Source organism: Pipistrellus kuhlii, unplaced genomic scaffold (genome assembly GCF_014108245.1).
Source record: "Pipistrellus kuhlii isolate mPipKuh1 unplaced genomic scaffold, mPipKuh1.p scaffold_m20_p_9, whole genome shotgun sequence".
Taxonomy (NCBI): Eukaryota; Metazoa; Chordata; class Mammalia; order Chiroptera; family Vespertilionidae; genus Pipistrellus; species Pipistrellus kuhlii.
This window is the reverse complement of record NW_023425595.1, coordinates 32,062,894-32,081,488: the sequence shown is the minus strand read 5'-3', so window position 1 is coordinate 32,081,488 and position 18,595 is coordinate 32,062,894. Positions and strand designations below refer to the sequence as shown.

The 18,595-nt window shown below is 37.5% G+C and overlaps 1 protein-coding gene across 11 annotated transcripts in view; it reads right to left on the bottom strand.

Moving 5' to 3' along the window:
* NUP98 (nucleoporin 98 and 96 precursor) overlaps positions 1-18,595 on the bottom strand; it is a 98,740-nt gene that overhangs the window by 9,628 nt on the left and 70,517 nt on the right. For all 11 annotated transcript variants that reach the window (XM_036427946.2, XM_036427944.2, XM_036427945.2 and 8 more), the window contains 8 exons: positions 16,107-16,289; positions 15,239-15,395; positions 13,413-13,842; positions 11,958-12,187; positions 9,891-10,157; positions 4,942-5,099; positions 3,350-3,493; positions 2,425-2,567 (listed from right to left, as the gene is read on the bottom strand). In XM_036427946.2, coding sequence (XP_036283839.1) covers positions 2,425-2,567; positions 3,350-3,493; positions 4,942-5,099; positions 9,891-10,157; positions 11,958-12,187; positions 13,413-13,842; positions 15,239-15,395; positions 16,107-16,289 — 1,712 coding nt within the window. The remainder of the gene's footprint in view (positions 1-2,424; positions 2,568-3,349; positions 3,494-4,941; positions 5,100-9,890; positions 10,158-11,957; positions 12,188-13,412; positions 13,843-15,238; positions 15,396-16,106; positions 16,290-18,595) is intronic.

Genomic DNA, 18,595 nt, shown 5'->3' with positions numbered 1-18,595 from the left:
GATCAATATGATAGTCAATAGCCACATGTAGCTATTAAACACTTAAGTAATGCTAGTGTGAATAATTTAATTTTTAAAATTTAACTCATAATTCACATATACTGGACAGTGCAACTTTAGATTTTTTTTTTTTAATTGATTTTTTACAGAGAGGAAGGGAGAAAGAGAGTTAGAAACATCAATCAGCTGCCTCCTGCACAACCCTCACAGGGGAAGTGCCCGCAACCAATGTATATGCCCTTGACTCGAATCGAACCTGGGACCCTTCATTCCGCAGGCTGATGCTCTATCCACTGAGCCAAACCAGTCAGGGCTAGATTTTTTTTTTTTTTTAATATATTTTATTGATTTTTTTTTTTTTAACAGAAAGGAAGGGAGAGAGATAGAGAGCCAGAAATGTCGATGTGAGAGAAATATCGACCAGCTGCCTCCTGCATACCCCCTACCAGGGATTTGCCCGCACCCAATGTACATGCCCTTGACCGGAATCGAACCTGGGACCTTTCAGTCCGCAGACCGACGCTCTACCACTGAGCCAAACCGGCTTCGGCAGGGCTAGATTATTTTTAAGTGACAGGATGTGTATTTTATGTAAGGGTTTTTTTTGTCATAGCAAGTCTACCTTTCATGAGAATAAGGTTTACTATATCATTCTGGCTTTGGTCTCTATTTCTGACACCTTCAGATATTCCTCCTCTTGTAAAAAACTGACATAGGATAAACTGCACAAATTTAAACTGTACAATTTTCCTAAGTTTTAACATATCTACACACATATGAAACTATCTCCAAGGTCAAGACAACAAATTACACATCACCTCCAAAATTGTCCTTTTGCCCCTCTGTAATCCTTTTCTTCTATGCCTCCCTGTAACTACCATTCTTAGGCAACCACTGTTCTCCTTTCGGTCATTATAGATCAGTTTGTATTTTCCAGAATTTCACATAAACTAAAATAAATAGTAGGTATACTTTATAGGGTATTCTTTTTCAAAACTAAATAAAATTGTCTTCTGATTTATTCACTATGTTGTGTGTATCAAAAGTTCATTTCTTTTCACTGAACAGTATTCCATTGTACAGATGCACCAAATTTGTTTATTCATGCAACTGTTGATGAAAATTTTGGTTGTTTCCAGTTTTGGACCATTATAAATAAAGCTACTATCATCAGTACTTGACATATGCTTTCATTCACCTTAGGTAAATATCTAGGAGTTGAATGGCAGGAATGTAGGTATATGCTTAGCTTTTTAAGCTGCCAAATTGTTTTCCCAAGTGCCAAATTATTTTCCATTTTTTCACCAGCAGTGTATGGAAATTCCAATTGCTCCACATACATGATAACTGGTACAGTATCTTTAATCCTTAGCCATTCTTAGGTGGTAGTGGTATCCCATGATGGCCTTAATTTGCATATTCCTGTTGTCTATTGATGCTTAATGTCTTCTCATAGCTTGACATCCACATCTTTGGTGAAACATCTGCTTATATATTTTGCGCATTTTTTAAATTGGGTTGTGTGTTTTCTTATTGAGTTCTGAGAGTTCTTTATTATGTTCTGGATACAAGTTCTTTAACAGATATATGATTTGCAAATATGTTCTCCCAATCTGTCTTTTCATTCCTTAACAGGCTTCCAAAGAGCAATTAATATATATATATATATATATATACTTTTTTTTTTTTAATTTTTTATTTATTTTTATTTTTTTTACAGAGAGGAAGGGAGAGGGATAGAGAGCTAGAAACATCGATGAGAGAGAAACATCGATCAGCTGTCTCCTGCACAACCTCTACTGGGGATGTGCCTGCAACCAAGGTACATGCCCTTGACTGGAATCAAACCTGGGACCTTTCAGTCAGCAGGCTGATGCTCTATCCACTGAGCCAAACTGGTTTCGGCCTGTATCTGTTGTTGTTGTTGTTTTTTTTTGTTGTTTTTTTTTAATGTATTTTATTGATTTTTTTACAGAGAGGAAGGGAGAGAGCGAGAGAGCGCTAGAAACGTCGATAAGAGAGAAACATCGACTAGCTGTCTCTTGCACACCCCCTACCGGAGATGTGCCCGCAACCAATGTACATGCCCTTGACCGGAATCGAACCTGGGACCTTTCAGTCCAAAGACCAATGCTCTACCGCTGAGCCAAACTGGTTTCGGCGGCCTGTATCTGTTTTTAAAACTGATTTTATAGTTGTAATGATAGTTATGTTAAAATGTTCAAACCACTTACTTTAGTGTATGCAAAGTGTATCTGATTAAAGTTAATTAAAATGAATTTTAGATTTGTAAGTCTAGTTCCAAGGATCTTTATACTCAAATACTATAAGTTACATTTTGGTGGTTTAAACAGACTAATAGCAATTTGGTCATGTATGAAAGGGAAAGGACTCTCCAAGAGCTCATGTGTAACTTTGATTTACCTGTCACTGTAAAGTTTTAGAAGGTGAAAGCAGACATCTTGAAGTGGTCTCCGTGAGTCTTGTTCCTCCTCGTCCACATAGCCAGAGCCCTCCAGGTATGAAGGAAGTGGAGAGCAGGCATATCTGTCACTCTCAGAGGTATTCTGAAGGTAAGGATTTGATAAAACAATACTTTAGCTGCTAGTGTGTTTCAAAGATGCCATCATGAATCAATAACTCAAGACACGCATATTAAGAATGATATGACACCCTGTCTAAAGGAATGTGTCAAAGATTTGAAACTTCATTTAGATTAGTGACATACTCCACTTGTTTCAAGGGCCTGCCAAAGATTTTAGATAGCTCTCACTAACCCCACCACTTTTCTTGCCACAATTATTATAACATTTAGTTTCTTTAGTGTTCTCTTTTACCTGACAAATAAAATCAAAGGTAATAAAAATGGAGAGAAAAAACTCAACCACAAACAACTTAAAAAAATGATGGCATTAAACACTAATATTTTAACCTCCACACTCACTAAGAAGAAATATGAAATGTGAACATTGAGAAGAAAATCTTAGACCTAATTTGGGGCTATATCAAGTTTGAGGTCAGGCAGTATATATTAGGGAATTCCCAAAGACAACACTAAGAATGAAGAAAAACCCTCTCATTTGATTGGGAAAAAAAAAAAAAGTCAGCTGTGGAAACACATCTTCTTAAATGAAACAAGAAACAGACACTGCCAGAGGCAGAAAAAAAGGAAAAAGTTTCCTATCAAATTTCTAAGGTTCTTTGCAACTTTATGGTATTTCAAAAAAAAAAAAAAAAAAAAAAAAAAAAAAAAAGCAGAGAAAAAGTATTATGAAATGTGACTTGAAGGTTTTTTTCTCTGGCAAAAACAGCACTACCGGATTGTTGAGTGGCTCTATTAGACACATACCTGAAATGCTTCTTCATACATGCTGAGTGCCCTGGAAATGGAGGCTGTTGGTGGAAGCAAATACCAAAGATGGACAGCCAGGGAACGCTTCCAATCCAACTGGGAACACACATTAATTTGCTTCTGCTCTGAGAGTTGCCACACCTGCAGGTGATAAAAGCACATTCACATTTTACATAATCTAAATAACAGTGCTAATAATCCAGAAATAAAATACAGTCAGTCCCTAGGTGGCAGGTGATGGGGTGAATTTAGATAAGTACTGGTCTGAGAAGGGATAAGAACCACTGAGGTCTTTGTACTGTGCACAGTTGCCAACTTCTAAAACTTAAAGCTGGTAAATTCTGACCAAATTTTTCATTTTTGGAAATTGACTTGAAGATGGCAATCAGTTGCGGGGCCAACCAATTGTCCACAGCTCCTCCTATATTACTTTCAAATTATATGGCTCAGTGGGTAGAGCATCGGCCTGCAGACTGAAGGGTCCCAGATTCGACTCTGATCAAGGGCATGTACCTTGGTTTTGGGATCTATTCCCAGGTAAGGGGCATGCAGGAGGCAGCTGATTGATCTTTTACTCTCATTGATGTTTCTAACTCACTCTCTCTCTTCCTCTCTGTAAAATCAATTTAAATTTTTTTTTAAAAAGATGGCAATCGGCCCAGCCCGTGTGGCTCAGTAGTTGAGCGTCACCCTATGAACCAGGACATTATGGTTCAATTCCTAGTCAGGGCACATGCCCCAATTTCAGGCTTGATCCTCAGTGTGGGGCATGTAGGAGGCAGCCAATCAGTGATGTTCTCTCATCATTGATGTTTCTATATCTCTCTCCCCCTTCCCTTCCTCTCTGAAACCAGTAAAAACAAATTTTTTTAAAAAAAGATGGCAATCATACAAGTAGACAGCAACAGAGATTTAGTTAAAAATAATTATGGTATAGCACCCATAAAATGGAATAGAAGTGGCCATTAAAAGGAATCAGAATACTGGGCTGGTAACACTCAGTGGTTGAGCATCAGCTCATGAACCAGGAGATCACAGTTTGATTCCTGGTGAGGGCACCTGCTTGGGTTGCATCAGGTGTGCAAGAGGCAGCTGGTCAATTATTCTCTCTCATCACTGATGCTTCTATCCCTCTTCCTTCCTCTCTCTGAAATCAATAAAAACGGAAAAAAAAAAAAAATGAGGCTCCCCAACTTGAAAAGTATATATACAAAGAAAGTTAAAAAAGTTGCATAACTATTATGTATAATTGATGTTATATGAATATAGTCATGTTAATATGCACACATGTATTTTAATATAAACTTAAATATGTCTAGAAAGATAGACAACAAATTAGTTATGTTGTTATCACTATGATATGGGCTATGGTGAATATTAACATTTTTATTTCTATATAACTTGTTATTTGTCTTTTTTTTTTTTTTTTTTAATAATGTAGACATTGTATCTCTATAACTTTCCATTTAAAATTTCCACTAAAAATAAGTTGCTTAGGTTACATATAATGTATGATTTATAAAGATGGTTCTTTAACTCAAGCAATCTTGAATTTGAGAAAATATGAGTTTATGAGAAGAGGAAAATACCGGTTTTCCAGCCAACAGGGCAAAGATGCGCAATCTCTCATCCTGGATGAAGCAGTCAGCCTGGAGCTGATGCCAGTCCATCAGCTGCATGGTAAGCAGCTCCCGGACAGACTGGCTACCCACCAACTGGGATAAAAGAAGGGCAAGACGATGATCTCCTGTAAGAAAAACAGAAGTGCTTGGTGACACTGAGGGTTTAGACTTGTGATATATTACTTGAGGGCATTACCTAATCTCTTCCTGCCTTCAGGACAGAGCACTGAACACCTGGGACTGCTTTCCCTGTAGTGCCAAAATATTGATCAAGAACTCACCACTTTCTGCTTGGGTAGAAAATCTTCAAAGTAGGTTAGCCTAAATTACACATGGATTGTACAGTATACAGAGTTCATGAAAGATCTACTATCACATTACTTCTGTGAGCCTAGACAAGGCACTTCATCTATAAAATGGAGGGAAACAGCATCTGATTCAAAGGTTTGTAGTGAAAACTGAGATGGCAAAATTGATAAGCCCAACTAGAATGTGCTATATAATGACAGTGAGAAATAGCAAACTCAAACCTAAAGGAAAAATGTGTGTGTATGATATAAAGAGAATGGTTGAGTCCTTTAATTTCACAGGTCTAATAATCTCTTTTAAAAAAAATTTTTAAGTACAAAGGGCTGGGACAACAGTGAGTCTAATTAGCCATAATATAAGAGGTAGAATTCTGGTTTATGATGAGCTGAAAAAAATTCTGTCTCCCAGTACAAACCTCCTAATAGTCAAGTCCTTTTGTTTATGTATATGGGTCAGTACTTAAATGACTATTAAGCACTGCTCTCAGAGAAACGAAGGCTCTCATAACAAATAATTTCCTTCATAAACTAAAGAGGCCTGGAGAAAAGAAATTATGCATCAGGACACATCTGGAAATGTGCTGCTAGGTCAAGCTGTCTTTCTGATGTATGTAGGTAACAAAATGACTGGACCATGATTCATTCAGTAAGTGCTGAGCCCACTGACCATGCACTGCTAATATTCTAGATGAATAATAAAGGGAAAAAGTAAAAGACTATTTCTGTGTATCTACAGAACCCCAAAGAAGCCGAAACCGGTTTTGCTCAGTGGCTAGAGCATCGGTCTGCGGACTGAAGGGTCCCAGGTTCGATTCCGGTCAAGGGCATGTACATTGGTTGCGGGCACACCCCGGTAAGGGGTGTGCAGGAGGCAGCTGGTCGATGATTCTCTCTCATTGATGTTTCTAGCTCTCTATCCCTCTCCCTTCCTCTCTGTAAAAAGTCAATAAAATATATAAATAAAAAAATAAAAAATAAAAAATTACTGAAAACAGAACCCCAAAGAGAGGATTCAATAGCCAACAAATGTAAATATCTCCGGACACACTAAAGATGGTCACACTCAGAAAAGAAACTGGCAGGTCTTGGTACAATCGTTTAGACCATTTCTCTTTGTTCTGATCATACAACCAACCAACCAGCTTCTGACATTCTTGACTTTTCACAGACTTTCCCATTGATGGAAACATATACTTGACCAGGATTCTACAGTACTTCCTTAAGTTGATTTAGTGTTTGGTGTGAATAAAGTATTTTTTTTACATGTGAATATCCAACTACCAAGCATCCTTTAAATTATGTAGGTACTTTTGTTAAAATTTACTAACCATAGTGAATTTTATACTTGGATTCTCATTTTCTGTTCCCTTGACCTGTATGTTCATCCTTATGCCAGCACATTGCCTTTATAGAATTTTTTTCAGAAAGTGTTGATACTGTTGAGGTTTTTTTTTTACAATTCTAAGTAAGGATGAGGACCTGCTGGAGATTTTGATACTGTGTGGAATGTACAGGATGGGGCAAAAGTATGTTTATAGCTGTGCGTATGAGAAACAGAATTTATGCTTGAATTATTCTTTAGTAGTTATTATTTTGCATATGAACAACTATAAACCTACTTTTGCCCTACCTGATAGAGATTAACTTGGGGAGAACAGACATCTTAACAATTCTGAGATTTCCAATCCATCAGTGGTTCTCAACTTGGACAGTACTGCCTTTGGCAGTATCTGAAGGTATTTTTGGTTGTCACAACTAGAAGAGAGAGAACTCTTGAATAGATGGACAGGGATGCTGCTAAATATCCTACAATACCAGGGCAGCCTCCACAACAAAGAACTGCCCACTAAAAATGCCAATAGTGCTGAGGTTGATATATTTCATGAACATGGACTATCTCTTCATTTATTTAGAACTTTTATTTCTTCAACAATGTTATATAGTTCTCAGTGTATAAGTCTTACATTTTTGTTACATTTATGTCTTAAGTATTTTAGTCTTTCAGATGCTATTATGTATGGGTTTTTCAAAATTTCACTTTTAGATTTTTGTTACTAAAATACAGAAGTACAAATAAATCTTATATATTGACCCTGAATCCTGAGACCTTGTTGAACTAGTTAGTCCCCATACCTTTTCTGTGAATTTCATACGCCTGTTTACATACAGAATCATGCTGGCTGTGAATAAAGACATTTCTACCTCTTCCTTTATTATTATTTGTTTTTGTTAATCCTCACCAAGGAAATTTTTCCCATTGATTTTTAGAGAAAGTGGAGGGGGGCGGGGAGAGGGAAGGGAGAAAGGGAGAGAGAGAGGGAGAATGGTTGCCTCCCACATATTTCCCAACTGGTACCAGGCATTGACCCTGCAACCCAGGTACTGCCCTTGATTGGAAATCAAGACCAAGACCCTTTGGTGCATGGGTCGATACTCCAACCACTGAGCAAAGCAGCCAGGGTTCTACTGCTTCCTTTTTATTTTTAAATCCATTTTATTTATTTTTTTACAGAGAGAAAGGGGATAGAGTTAGAAACATAGATGAGAAACACCGAACAGCTGCCTCCTGCACACTCCCTACTGGGTATGTGCCCAAAACCAAGGTATAATACATGTCCTTGACTGGAATCAAACCTGGGATCCTTGAGTCCGCAGGCCAACACTCTATCCACTGAGCCAAACCAGCAAGGGCTCTACAGCTTCCTTTTTAATCTGTATTAACTTATGCTTCTTTTTCTTGTTTGAATACACTGGCTATAACAGTGGTGTTCCTAATCTTAGGGTAAAATTACTCAGTCTTTCAAAGATTAAGTATAATGCCAAGCTGTAGGTTTTTCATAGGTTCACTTTGATTAATAATGTCATCATAGCCGAGACCGGTTTGGTTCAGTGGATAGAACGTCGGCCTGTGGACTGAAAGGTCCCGGGTTTGATTCCGGTCAGGGCATGTACCTTGGTTGCGGGCACATCCCTGGTGGGGGTGGTGCAAGAGGCAGCTGATCGATGATTCTCTCATGGATGTTTCTAACTCTCTATCCCTCTCTCTTCCTCTCTATAAAAAAATCAATAAAATATATATTTTTTAAAAATAATAATGTCATCATAGGATGAGTTGAAAAAAATGCTCCCTCCTGTATTTTCCAGCAGAGTTGTAGAAGACTGGTATTAATTCATCTTTATAAATATAAAAGTTAATCTGTGAAGACATCTGGATGTGAGCTTTTCTGAGTGAAGATTTTAAACTACAAACCCAATTCTTTACTTGTTATGGATCTATTCAGATTTTCTACTTTTGGTTGAGGCAGCTTTGATTAATTTATACTTTGTTAGAAATTTGTCATTTTTATCTAAGTAGTTGAATTTGTTGCCCTAGATTTTCTCATAATATTCCTTTTTCTGTAGGGTTAGTAATGATATTCATTCTTTCACTTCTATCTTTGGCAATTTGTGTCTTTCCTTTTCTCAGTCAGTGTAAAAATTTTTAAACTTTTGCCCAGACAGTGTATCTCAGTGGCTGAGAATTGACCTATGAACCAGGAGTTCATGGTTCAATTCCCGGTCAGGGCACATGTCTGGGTTGTGGTCTCATTCCCCAATGTGGGGCATGCAGGAGGCAGCCAATCAATGATTCTCTCATCATTGTTTTCTCTCTCCCTCTCTCTCTCTCTCTCTCCCCCCCCCCCCACCCTCCCTCTTTCTCTTTTCCTCTCTCTGAAAGCAATAAAAAATAAAATTAAATAAAAAAAGAGTAACTTTTGCCCTGGCCGGTGTAAGCGTCATCCCGTGCACCAGAGGTCTTTGGTTCCATTCATGGCCAGGGCACATGCCTGGAGTTTCAGGCTGTGTCCAGTAGGGGGTGCACAGGAGGCAGTTGATCAATGTTTCTCTTTCTAAAATCAACAGAAACATTTTAAAAACTAATTTTCTTGATCACTTAAAAAAACAAACTTTTAGTTTTATTGACTTCTCTGTTTTTATATTTTCATTTTCACTAATTTCTGTCTGATCTTTATTATTTCTTCCCTTCTTCTGCCTTTAGGTTTAACTTTTGCTAGTTTCTTAAGGTAAAAGTTTAGGTTATTGATTCTTGTGGGGTAATTATCAGGCAACACTGGTTGACAGTGTTCAAGTAGTCTACACACCTGATTTTCTGTTTAGTTTTTCTACCACTGATTGAAAGCAGAGGTATAATAGTAAAGCAAAAATTTAATCTTAGGATAAGGAGAAAAAAGGGGAAAAAAGTTTGTGAATAAATTGAAGGCTCTGACTTCTGACACTCCTGAAGATCCTCTTCCATTACACTAAGTGTGCTGGTGAGCATAACTTTATCTTTAATGATCCATAATCTTTATAGCGTTATAGAAATTCTTGCTTATATGCATTTTCTAGTTTTATTACAAGTGTGCACATAGCATGTAAAATTCAAATACTTTTAATTAAGCAAATTTAATGTTTAGAAGACACAGTCCCTATTCGGAGGAACTAGCAATCTTCCTGGGAAATCTATACTTAATACTCATGATAGAAGACAAAAGCAAATCCATAATTAAGGGGTAGCGACAGCGAGTGGGAAGTAGGCAGAGGTATAGAGGAGGACCATATGCTTACCTGATTGCTGGGCCAGAGAGCAAGCCTCACTGATCCTCTTGCCCGTGAGGTAGCTAAAAACAGCCTCCACCGGGTTGTCTTTCCGGGTTAAGGAGACCTCCTCCTCAATTTGAGGTGCGGCAGTCTGGGACAGCCAGCGAGAGAAAGCTCTTCTTCGCTCCAGAATTTGAATGTATTCACTGGGTTCATCCAGCTGGCTGTCAAGCTCCTTCAGGTGGCCCCATAGAGCTTCACATAATGTCCATGTTAGGCTCCACTGCTTCACAACTAGGAAGAGACAGTAAATCAATGCTATGACATAAAGCCTTATAGTAACGACAGAGGGGTATCACTCGATAATTGTGTAAAAATTCATAAATCAATAACTACCCAACCACTCAAGCTGATTTCCCTGAATGTCTCTACCTCACTCAGCTATGTCTTATAAGTTTGAGAGGTGTGTGGTGTGTTGCTTGTTTCTGTGGTACTTACACAACAAATGTAACTCGATGCTCCTTTAAACAGTTTCCTCTAGCCTAACTATGGCTAAAATAATCTCAAATGCTAAGGGGAAAAAAGTCATTTGATTTGATCAAATTCTGTTTACAAAATGCTTTAAAAAGTATAAAGTGCTCTAAAAACTTATGAGGGCTCATTCACTCCTGGTGCACAGTTTAACATTTAGTGAGTTAAAATGATGGTTATTCAAAGCACTTAAGTGTTAAGTCAGCTCTAATATACAGGTGTGAGTATGCAAAACAGTTTATTCTTGCATTATTATTTTATTGTAATACTTTACATATGAACTGTAAACCTACTTTTGCCCCACTCAGTATACAATGTGACTATATACTGGTAGTAGTTACTATCTTCATTTTGCAGATGAGGAAGTGAGCTAGAGTGCTAAGTGACTTGCTCAATGTTACGGGCAATGTGTAGCAGATGCAAACCAAAGTATGAATCTAACGCTATACTCTTTTTTCTTTTTTTTAATATATTTTATTGATTTTTTACAGAGAGGAAAGGAGAGAGAGAGCCAAAAACGTCGATGAGAGAGAAACATCGACCAGCCGCCTCCTGCACATCCCCCACCAGGGATGTGCCCGCAGCCAACGTACATGCCCCCGACCAGAATCGAACCTGGGACCTTTCAGTCCACAGACTGACGCTCTACCACTGAACCAAACCGGTTTCTGCATACTCTTAACCACTATGTATATTGCCCCTCAAGAAGGAACACAGAAAGGAAACACTGTTTACAAGAATGTGCTGGGAAGATGACTCACGTGTTTGAAAAGAATGAGGAAGCAAACACAAAGAACTGAACAGAATTCCTAAATGTAATAATCTCCCTTTTTCAATAAAGGTGATGTTATAAAATACTGTGGAACATGTAATTATCATTTTTCTGTTATTTGAAACAGTAAGTTCCCAAACTAAAAAAAAAACTTTTATCAAAGTATTGGTTCTGAAAAACATAGTCATAATAGTTATAGAGAGACGTTAGGAAAACACAAAAATTGTTGGGAAGACCAAGCAGGACTTGAGCTGGACATTGAAGAATGGGTAAAATTTAGAAAGGTAAGAAGGAACAAATTTCTCTCTCTGTTCTCTGGATTGGGGAAGGAATGCAATTTCATAAATCCAGATTTCACTGGCTACAGTTCCTTTGAACAAAAACTTGTTATGGTCATAAGAATAATTGTAAACAATGGTATAATTTCTTCTTGCTTGGGATTTTGCTCATCCAACTCAACTGTAGACAAGTTCTCAGGCATCCACCTACTTATTACATTGGCACATTGGACTCTATCCTTCTATGTACACATATTCCACCCCTGTTCTTAGGACATCAAACAGAAGCCTAGTCCAGTGGTCGGCGAACTGAGGCTTGTGAGCCACAAGTTAGCCTCTTGAGTCTTTAGCAAAGGCCAGCAGAGGAGTACCCTAATTAAGCTAATCACAATTACTTACCTATATAATTTAAGTTTAAAAACTTTGGCTCTCAATAGAAATTTCAATCATACTGTTGATATTTGGCTCTGTTGACTAATGAGTTTGCCGACCACTGGCTTAGTCCATACTTACTTTGTGTTTCCAATAGATCTCCCGATGCTTCCTTAACCCAATCTGCATAGTCATGAATGACGGCAACTCCTGGATTGGGAACAATGAGAGGACACAGCTCATCCACATGGACAGTGCTATGTTTTAATTTGAGCTCCAGAGGTATCTGGTATAATTGCAGGTCTTCATCCAGCTTCTTTTTTCTGAAACTTAGTTTTTCCAAATGAACTTTGAATGGGGACTCATTTAGGCTACAAGGGCAAATGATAAACAAAATAGAAAATAAAGGTAAGACAGATGCTAGAATTTTCCTACAACCAAAATGGCTTCTTTTTATAATTACAAATAGAATGCATATGATTTCATAGGAATTATTTAGACTTGGAACCAACTTCAGCATATATCTAGACACTATAAAATCCAATGTCCAAAATTTGTGTGATCCCTATTTCTCAAATTATACTTCGTAAGGTATCAAAAGACTCCAAATGAAGATAAGCATATATTCAATCTGGACTTGATTCAATTGTTAAGATTGAAAACAACTACCACCAAAATATCAAAACACCATGCATAACGCAAATTTAGAATCAACATTCCTGAGTTTCAAAAGATCTGTTGTTTATTTCTTCAACTTTAAGATCCTATATAATAAAAGCATAGTATGCAAACTGTCCTTTGACTGAAAGTTGTCTGGGAGTTCAACCAGGGGGTGGGGCTGGCCAGGGGAAGGGAGGGACTATCCGGCAGGTAGCCGGCAGCCAATAGGGACCATACCAGTGCATGAATCTGTGCACTAGGCCTCTAGTCTAGGAATAATAAGTGATCATAGCCACTTAATCTGTAAAGAAGAGCAATTTGTTATAATTATAAAAAGTAAATAGAAAACTATTATATATTTTACACAAGCCAACTGTATACATACTGCCTAATATCTATCAGGAAACTATACTTGTAATCTGTGTGGTATAATATAGAATATATAGAACTATAAGCATACATATGTAAAAATTAATGGTGGGTATCATGTAGAAACATATGTAGTTATCAATTGTCACCTGATTTCCAAATACTTATATATGGATTACCCACAATTCATTTTCTTTTAATCAGGTCTAAGATACAGGATGTGTTTAGTTGAGAATATATATACCTTATATATGAAGAAATGGTAAATACCTACGTGAGAAAATAAATACAGTGACTAATGTAATAAAAGGATGAAGCCCAAGGAATGCTGCAGCATTAACTTTGGGTCTCTTACGTATCAAAAAAAAGTTTAACCACTAGATATTACCTTTACCTTGATGGTACAAATGGAGTTATCTTACTAATCATATCAGTTTTAATTACATAAATATCTTCTGCTATCTAAAATTGTGCTAAGAATATATCTAGAAAAATTTCCTTATGATAAAAAGTTTTTCTCACCTACCATGTTGCCTTTCTCAAAAAGCATAAGGAAATGTGACTCACGATTTAACAGCTACTGGGTTAGGCAGGAATCCATATTCCACAGAATCAGCAGTCTGATGATTTTCCAGTTCATGAGAGCCACTCAGCTGTTCTCCACTATTAGCAAGAGTCCAGTTGGGTCCCCAACCAACCCGAAATGAGCGTCCCATAAATAAGGCCATGTCCATCAAAAGTTTCCCCCTGCCATAGGTGACAGACTTTTCAAGAGCGACCAGGCCTGGTTGTCTGCGAGTTCCCACTGTTTTCAACTGGACCTCAGGGACAGGGCTGGGTACTGTAAACACAGAGGTCAGGGGTGGAGGGACAGACCAAGCAGATGTGGATGGGATATTCATCACAGATGATGTTCTGGGAGTGCGGCATTCTTGCACAGAGGCACTTGGTGAAAAAAGTACTCCACTTGTAAATTTTGATTGTAGTAACCCACCAACTAAAATAAGGGGAGGGGAGTAAAAGCTATTAGAAAATACAGACTACTACAGATAATAATTTAATTAAAAAAAGAAAGAAAAGAAAATACAGACTACTACTTCTTGAACAATACTAATCAGTGAGTTTGAAATTACAGTTTTACCAAACATACAAATCAGATATAGAAAACCCGAAGCAGGTTAAATCAGATACTGTAGAACTTACTCTTCCAACCAGAAAATCAAGGCAAGAATTCTCATATACCAACAATACCAACATTAATAAATACAACTACTACCATTTTAAAAGATTATCTAGCACTTATCTGTAGCAGACTCTGTATAAGCATTTGTATACATTGTTTCATTTCATCTTTCAATAACTTCATTGAATGAGGAATATTATTATCTTCATTTTACAAGTAAAAAAACTGGGCTCAAATCTAGATCCACAAAGCTACTAACCTGGCAGGACTGAAAGATGACACCAATGTTCATGCCCTTTATCAGAATGCCATAGATAACAGTTTCTTAGTCAATATGAAAAGCTTAGTTAATAAGATCAAAGTCCTACCACTGTAATGCTCAACTGAGGCATCTTGTAATTGTGATTGCACATGTGCCTTTCAGAAGACAGTTCTTGTTACTGTTGCCCGCTTTCCGATTTTTATATGGTTCCTATCTAAAGTAAGGAGTCAGTTATTGAAATATGAGATTTTCGTGTAGTGCCTATGATTGAACAGATTTGTGAATGTTTAACTGATATGTAACATCTTCTCTGGGAGTCTAGAAAGGTTTAGAAAAAAGTAAGAATCTTACAAGTTTTGTGCATTATGAGAAGCAATATTTGCCCCTAAAAGGCAATAAGGAACTGCAAAGTAAGTATAGTGCAGGACAAATTGCTATTTCCTCAAAGGCCTCATAGAAATTAGGAACTTTAAGATTATCTGATTCACACTCATAAGCAAATGAAAACATAAATCTAAACAAAACACAAATGCTTTTTTCTCCAAATAACTTTTTTTAAAAATATATATTTTATTGAAATAAATAAATAAATAAATAAATTTATTCATTTTTTACAGAGAGGAAAGGAGAGGGATAGAGTTAGAAACATCGATGCGAGAGAATCATCAACCAGCTGCCTCTTGCACACCCCCCCACTGGGGACGTGCCCACAACCAAGGTACATGCCCTTGACCAGAATTGAACCCAGGACCTTTCAGTTGGCACCAATAAAGCAAATCACGGTTTTAAAAAAGTTGCCCCACCTACCAGATATGTATGAGTACATTTCCTCTTGACATCCTGGTCATAGCCATTAGGGGTATTTGCTAGAGAAGTTGATTCAATTTAGAAGATACGTGAAAAATAAGACTTTATGGTGTTCTTATAAAATAGCATCTTTTACAGTACCTAATGAACGGGATTTTGATGAGTGGGATGCTGAAATGGGGAGTCTGGGAGAACAGATTTCTTGAGAAGTATCTGCTTTAGAAGGAAGGCAGCTGAGGCGTTGATCCAGGACCATATCTGTATCTTCCTCATCAGCAAGTAATGATGCTTTCATGATCTAAAAAGGCAATATCTATAGAATGAATGTGCTCCACCAAATCCAAAGGTCATAAAAGAAAAACACAGTTGACAACAATCAATAAATCGCTATGCCTCAATGTTGTGCCAGAGCAGAAATAACAATTGCATAACTGACTCAATTACACTTGTATGTACCTGAAGCGTAGAAGCTATTAATACTCCTCTTCCTTTGTATTTACAGTCTTACTAGGGCCTGCCTGGCATGTAGCAATCATTCTCTTGTTTGTTAAATGAATGATGTTTAAGTCAAACATAAGCCAAAGGCTAACTCATAACGTGCCAAAAGGCATAGGCAGGGGGAAATTGAGATATAACTTAAATCTGCATCTACTAGTTTTGCTTTGTTTTTACCTTCTAGCTTTTGTGGAGCACTTTCAAGAGCCTCAAAACTACACTATGAAGTAAACAAAGCAATATTTTATAGAGAAAAACCATTGCTCATTGTTATTAATTGACTTGCCCAAAGTCATATACTAATATTTCTAAAACTGGGTTTAGAGTCCAGCCTTCTGATCTCAACCCAGCCTTTTCTCCCTGAATGGGAAAATAGGGCTCAAACATGGGCCATGTTTTTTCTTATTCCAATGAGCACTCAATGCTCTTAAATGAAGGAAGACACCTGATGTTATGCAAGGGAAATAAATATTAGTTTGGCTTCCTGTTGTGGTAGGAAGGGTTAGGAGTTCACCTGTAAGACATGTGGATTAATTCCCAGTGAAGATGCAATGTGTGTTGAGGCGGACACAGGCTCCTGATCCTCAGGCACGCTCTCTTCTAACATGGAATCCAAAACTGGCTCCTGGGTGATATCTACCATGTCACTGTCCAGTTCCACAACCCTCCCTAACTGCTCCACCTCTGGGCTCTGGCTCTGTAGACAGCAGAAAGATCAGGGAAGGAGCATTAAATTACACCAAATAGACATAGATCTTCAAGACATATGTAGTTTATTCAGAATATAGTATCGCAATATTAAATTCTGACCATTCTACACAGAGGTAGCATTTTTGCAAAAGTTTTAACAATTATTCAAAAATCACCCCGAAAAGTACTTGGGATCCAAATGATGGTTCATAGAATCACCTTTTTGTAACATCATTTTCCAGTGTACACAGGGTCACCCTTCCCTCACTGCCTTATAGCCAGAAACCAATGGGAAAGAGAATAAAAGGCACAAATATCATAGTCTCCAGTAACTGCACTGTTTTAAAGAAAACATTTAAAAATAAATTTCTAGTTAATACAATGTGGGACCTGAATTTATCTTTTGGGTGATTGAAACTAATGTCAGCTGGACTCTACCTGGGCAGTACCGTGTAAGATACAAAGACTGTCTACTCTAACTTCCCAAAAGAGAAAACAAAGTAATATTATTAGGAACAATTTTAATCTGGGAATAATTCCTTTGTTTAAGTGTCCAGAGTTGCTCTAGCCATTTTGGCTCAGTAATCAGAGCATCAGCCCATTGACTAAAGGGTCCCAGGTTCAAATCCAGTCAAGGAAACAGCTCAGCTACAGGCACCATTCCTAGCCTAGCCAGGGCAAGTGTGGGAGGCAACTAAGGACTTCTCTCTATCTCACATTAATGTTTCTGTCTCCTCCCCTTCCCTTATATTCCCTCTAAAAGTCAAAGGAAAATGTATCTAATGGTGAGGATTAACAAAGTGTCAAGAGTTATCAAAAGGATGACTGCTCCCATTTATAATTGTAGAAAAATTGATATTTGGATTCATGGTTAATTGACACTTAATATTTGACCAAGGACTGCTTTAACAAAACTGGAAGCTAGGTAATGGTCAAAAGGCAAAGATGATACTATATTTTACCTATGGGGGAGGCCACAGGCAGATCTGACTATTTCTATGCTTTAAGATTCTGGACAAAGTCCGGTTAGTGTGGCTCAGTGGTTGAGCTTTGACCTATGAACCAGGTCACAGTTTGATTCCAGGTCATGGCAGATGCTTGGGTTATGGGCTCAATCCCCGAAAGGGGCTTGCAGGAGGGCAGCCAATCAATGTTCTCTCTCATCAATGTTTCTGTCTGTCTCTCCTTTCCCCTTCCTAAAGGAAAAAAAAAAAAAAAATCAATAAAAATAACATCAATATTTTAAGCAAACAGGCTTGTGGTCACAGATTTTACATGTGTATAATATATAAATTACATAAAAATATAAAATACATATTAAAAATATATTGATGTACTGGATAAATTTAGATAGCTGCCACTTTATCTTTTAAAAAAGTATATAGGTGAAATAGAATTCTCTTCTAAATCCTAACCACTAGCCCTAGCTGGTTTGGCACAGTGGATAGAACATTGGACTGTGAACTCAAAGGTCCCAGGATCAAGTCCGGTCATGGGCACATGCTCAGGTTGAGGGCTCGATCCCTAATGGGGGCTTGCAGGAGGCAGCCGATCCATGATTCTCTCGCATCATGGATGTTTCCACCTCTCTCTCCCCTCTTTTTTCATCTTTGAAATCAATAAAAATTTATTTTTTTAAAAAGAAATCCTAACCACCCTTTTCCTTCAAAATATCTTAAACTTACTTGAAGGCATTGATGCAGTGAGCTAAAAACTAGACCACAGATCAGCATTTTGGAGATAATGTTCTAACTACCAAACAAACGTTTCTGCAACTGCCCTAATTCATCTATGGAAAGGTTTTTCTGCTAGAATTTTCACTAACTTGATTACATAAAATTAATTCTTTCCAGAATCTGTGATTGTACACTGGGAAGAAGAAAAAAATAGCCTGAAAGAATACTGTATCATGGAAATCAACATCTTTAAGGAGGCCAGGTGATGGTACAAAGATAGCCCTCTTGATTCTGAAATAAGACTTGGCTATCTATTCCCAGCTCATGTAGAAAGTTTAAGTTTTCTCATGCCAAATAAAATGTAGGTCCTTGGTACTAAAAACTGTGCAACCACTGGGAAATATGAACAGTTCTCTAGAATCCCACCTTACTGTTTTACTACCATAGCCTGTGTATCTAAACAACTCTATCCATTTCTGCTTCCCCTACCCAAAAGGTCAAAGACCACCCACTTCCTCCATCAATAAGATATCTGAAACAGACCCCATATTCACTAAACTCTCTCTGCCCATTTTGATCCTTATCACCTATTTTTCCTAAACCTTGTTCTGAAATATTTTTGGTGCTCAGTTTGTCA